Genomic DNA, 4899 nt, shown 5'->3' on the forward strand with positions numbered 1-4899 from the left:
TTGGAGAAAAAGACGGTGCAAGCATTATTTTTTCTCCAGCTTTTCTCGATCCTAAAATAACGAACTTCACACTGCCGGAGACAGCAGCCAGTGTGAACGTAGCCTTACTAACTTATCAATGTAGGCCAGTGGTCCTCAAACTGTGGACCTCCAGATGTTGCAAAACTACAACTTCCAGCATGCCCAGATAGCAGTTGTATTTTTGCAGCAGCTGGAGGAACTCTGGTTGGGAAACACTGCCATAGACTTGACTACAGACTGACGCCCTTCTTACACTACATTCTCTTAGTCATAAACCATTGTTTTCCAACCAGGGGGACTCCAGCTGTTGCAAAACCTCAACTTCCAGCCAAAGGCTGTCTGGGCATGTTGGAGATGTAGTTTTGAAACAGCTGAAGCCACGTTGGTTTAGAAACACTTTTATAAAGACTACAGACTGAAGCATTTCGAACACTGCGTGCTCTTAGTCATGGATTTTGACTACAGACTGGCACAAGACTGACACATTTCTAACGCTGGGTGCTCTTAGTCATGGATTATGACTACAGACTGACACATTTCTAATACTTGGTAGTCTTATTCATGAATTATGACTACAGACTGAAGCATTTTTAACACTGGGTGCTCTTAGTCATGGATTATGACCACAGACTGACACATTTATAACATTGCGTGCTCTTAGTCATGGATTATGACTACAGACTGACACATTTCTAAAACTGGCGTGCTCTTAGTCATAGAGTATGACTACAGAATGATGCATTTCTAACACTGCATACTCTTAGTCATGGATTATGACTACAGACTGACACATTTCTAACACTGCGTGCTCTTAGTCATGGATTAGGACTACAGACTGACACATTTCTAACACTGCATACTCTTAGTCATGGATTATGACTGCAGACTGACACATTTCTAACACTGCGTGCTCTTAGTCATAATCATAGCCTACAACTAAGAGCTAGAGCCAGAAAAGCATCACTCTCTTCTGTGATCTATCTACAAGATGTCACCCACTTTAACGTTTAAAGTTGTATTTTTTGGGGGGAAGTTTGCCAGGGAATTTGTCTTTGCTACAATTGTCGCAGACAGTACTTGGAATCATCATAACGTATTTAATATAGAAAATAAAGAAGCCCGAAACACAAGGAAATGTTGCAAAATCTCGAGTTTTTTTTTTATTCAAAGTGCCACTATCAGAAAAAAATCTAAACTATGAAATGAAGACTTCGGATTCACATTCAGGAAATAAAATAAAACATGCTGCAATGATACCAATGTCTAATAACAAGGGTATAAGAGTCGTCCTGTTATCATGGAACACTGAAACATTGAACATCTGCCTCCCACCCAAGTCCCGGTAAAACAGCGTATTTAGACAGTAGGGGCAGTGACCCTGTGGTGGCCCATACGGACTACAAGTACCAGCATGTGGATGCCTCTACCCGTTCTACTGGATAGAGAGAACATCTTCATATTAGGGAGAATCTGCTACAATGAGAAACCTCAAACGTAGAATGGAGATCTCCCCCCACCATGACTTGGAAGCTACTGGTCCTGATTAAGATCTGGAGATCCGGGGCTGGATGTACATAGGGTTTCCACCTGGCCGGCATTTTACCGGCACAGCCGTTTTATTTTTTGTCAACCCTGCCGGCAATGCAATGGCCGGTATTTATCCAACCAATACTCCAACTCCCAGAATGTTGCACCATATACTATACCAGTGTTTCCCAACAAGAGCACCTCCAGCTGTTGCAAAACTACAACTCCCAGCATGCCCGGACAGCCGTTGGCTGTCCGGGCATGCTGGGAGTTGTAGTTTTGCAACAGCTGGAGGCACTCCTGATTGGGAAACACTGACCTATACTATATACAACTATATAGTCCAACATGCTGGGAGTTGTAGTTTTCATTTGGGGCAGCTGCTGAGCCACAGGCTGTATCAGGGCATGCTGGGAGTTGTAGTTAGTAACTAACTGCAACTCACAAATTTAATTAAAAAAAAAAAGCGATCAAAAAGTCACATCATAACAAAAATGGTACTGCTAAAAACTACAGATCGGGGCGCAAAAAATGAGCCCTCATACAGGCCCGTATAAGGGGAAATAAAAAAGTTATAGGGGTCAGAATAGGACAAAATTTCCCCCGCATAGGTGTATCCTGTGATGTCACTCATATATAATTAAGTATGCAAATTAGCATGGCCGGTACTTTTTTTTGCAGGTGGCAACCCTATATGTAGATGACCAACCTGTGCTCGTCTAACAGGACCATGGTCATTTCCATGAAAGTAAAGCTCCATAGGTCCGAACCTTCAAGATTGAAGTGGTCCAGTAAGTAGTCCCAAGGAGGGTGGTTGGGATTGTCCCGTGAGGTTCCTCACCATGTCAGATCCTCCTCCACCGGTCGGCCCACTCTCCAATCATATTACATTATCCCGATGAGAGTGATGGTCGGAGAATCACAGCACACTTATAGGACAAGTATCATTGCCACACTATTAAAAATAATAACTTTATTGAATATACAAGCTAAACCAATTTTAAAATAAATAAGTATTAATTTTACACAGGATATAATATATTACACTTCAGCTTCTGGTTCAATGAATGAAGTTTAATCGACAGGAAGGGGTGGGGGAGGGCTCATTTGCGTCTTCTTTCGTAGTTTTGTATCGTGTTCCTTTCTGTTGATCCTAGGGGCAGAAAAAAAATTGTGTTTAGGGATTAAAGTGATCTACAATGTATAAAGATAAAAGATAGATAATTAGATAGATAGATAGATATAAGATAGATAGATATGAGATAGATAGACATGAGATAGATAGATAGATATGAGATAGATAGATAGATATGAGATAGATAGATAGATATGAGATAGATAGATAGATAGATAGATATGAGATAGATAGATAGATATGAGATAGATAGATATGAGATAGATAGATAATTAGATAGATAGATAGATAGATATGAGATAGATAGATAGATAGATAGATATGAGATAGATAGATAGATATGAGATAGATAGATAGATGGATAGATAGATAGATATGAGAGATAGATAGATAGATAGATATGAGATCGATGATAGATAGATATGAGATAGATAGATATGAGAGATAGATAGATATGAGATAGATAGATATGAGATAGATACATATGAGATTGATAGATAGATATATATGAGATAGATAGATATGAGATAGATAGATAGATAGATATGAGATAAATATATAGATAGATATGAGATAGATAGATAGATAGATAGATAGATGATAGATATGAGATATATAGATAGATATGAGATAGATAGATGTGAGATAGATAGATATAAATAAATATATGAGATAGATAGATAGAACATGTTATGTACAATAACAGAGACCATACAATTTACAAAACACAAATTACAGTGATATAAACTACAATATAACACAGTGACATATTGTCTAATTGTAGTATATACAGAGATGTAACATAAACTGCTTAAAGGGGTACTCCGGTGGAAAACTATGTTGTTGTTTTTTTTTCATATCAACCGGCTCCTGAAAGTTATACAGATTTATAAATTACTTCTATTACAAAAAATCTTAACCCTTCCAGGACTTATCAGCTGCTGTATGCTCCAGAGGAAGCTGTGTAGTTCCTTTCTGTCTGACTACAGTGCTCTGTGCTGACACCTCTGTCAATGTCAGGAACTGTCCAGAGTAGAAGCAAATCCCCATAGCAAATCTATCCTGCTCTGGAGAGGTGAATGATGTCTTAAAAATTATAGTCAATGTATATATATATATATATATATATATATATATATATATATATATGTTATTAATGTATTATTGTTCTATCACCCCATATACTGCATATCAGTATTTTAATGTCCTGTACCCCAAGAGTCATCGCTCTGTTCTCTGTGCCTTAGTATAACATTGTTATGCGCCTCATATATTAGTGGATCATTGTGTCATTCTTCTAGTGCAGTGGTCTCCAACCTGTGGACCTCCAGATGTTGCAAAACTACAACTCCCAGCATGCCCGGACAGCCAACGGCTGTCCGGGCATGCTGGGAGTTGTAGTTTTGCAACATCTGGAGGTCCGCAGGTTGGAGACCACTGTTCTAGTGCGTAATATATATAAAATTATAATGTTCATTTAAAGGGGTACTCCGGTGAAAAACTTTTTTTTTTTTTTTTAATCAACTGGCTCCGGAAAGTTAAACAGATTTGTAAATTACTTCCATTAAAAAATCTTAATCCTTCCTGTACTTAATAGCTGCTGAATACTACAGCGGAAATTCTTTTCCGTTTGAAACACAGAGCTCTCTGCTGAATCACAAGCACAGTGCTCTCTGCTGACACCTCTGTCCATTTTTAGGAACTGTCCAGGGTAAAAGGAAATCCCCATAGCAAACATATGCTGCTCTGGACAGTTCCTAAAATGGACAGAGATGTCAGCAGAGAGCACTGTGCTTGTGATGTCAGCAGACAGTTTTGTGTTTCAAAAAGAAAAGAATTTCCGCTGTAGTCTTCAGCAGCTAATAAGTACAGGAAGGATTAAGTTTTTTTTTAATAGAAGTAATTTACAAATCTGTTTAACTTTCTGGCACCAGTTGATTTAAAAAAAAATAAATAAATAAAAAAAAAGTTTTTCACCGGAGTACCCCTTTAACGCTTTGTTGATTTAAGAAGAAACATGAAGGGGATTCGGGGTCTTGTAGCCATGAGGAACAAACTAAGACCCATAGCTGAACACCTCAAATACATTTATTCCTAGTTGTATTTTTGTAAAAAATATTATTAAAATAAATATTTTTCTTTTTTTTTTTTAAATCATAAAAAAAAAAAAAAAACACCAAAATAGATAAAAATAACAAAATAAAATATCACCGCCT

General features: G+C 37.7%; 1 protein-coding gene across 2 annotated transcripts in view; it reads right to left on the reverse strand.

The window, feature by feature from the left end:
* Window positions 1-1156: 1156 nt before the first annotated feature.
* Window positions 1157-4899, reverse strand: part of LOC130272930 (tachykinin-like peptide) — a 59342-nt gene continuing 55599 nt past the window's right edge. For both annotated transcript variants that reach the window (XM_056518962.1, XM_056518963.1), the window contains one exon: window positions 1157-2701. In XM_056518962.1, the coding sequence (XP_056374937.1) occupies window positions 2652-2701 (50 nt within the window). In that variant the 3' untranslated portion in view covers window positions 1157-2651. The remainder of the gene's footprint in view (window positions 2702-4899) is intronic.

This window comes from Hyla sarda, chromosome 5 (genome assembly GCF_029499605.1).
Source record: "Hyla sarda isolate aHylSar1 chromosome 5, aHylSar1.hap1, whole genome shotgun sequence".
Lineage (NCBI taxonomy): Eukaryota > Metazoa > Chordata > Amphibia > Anura > Hylidae > Hyla > Hyla sarda.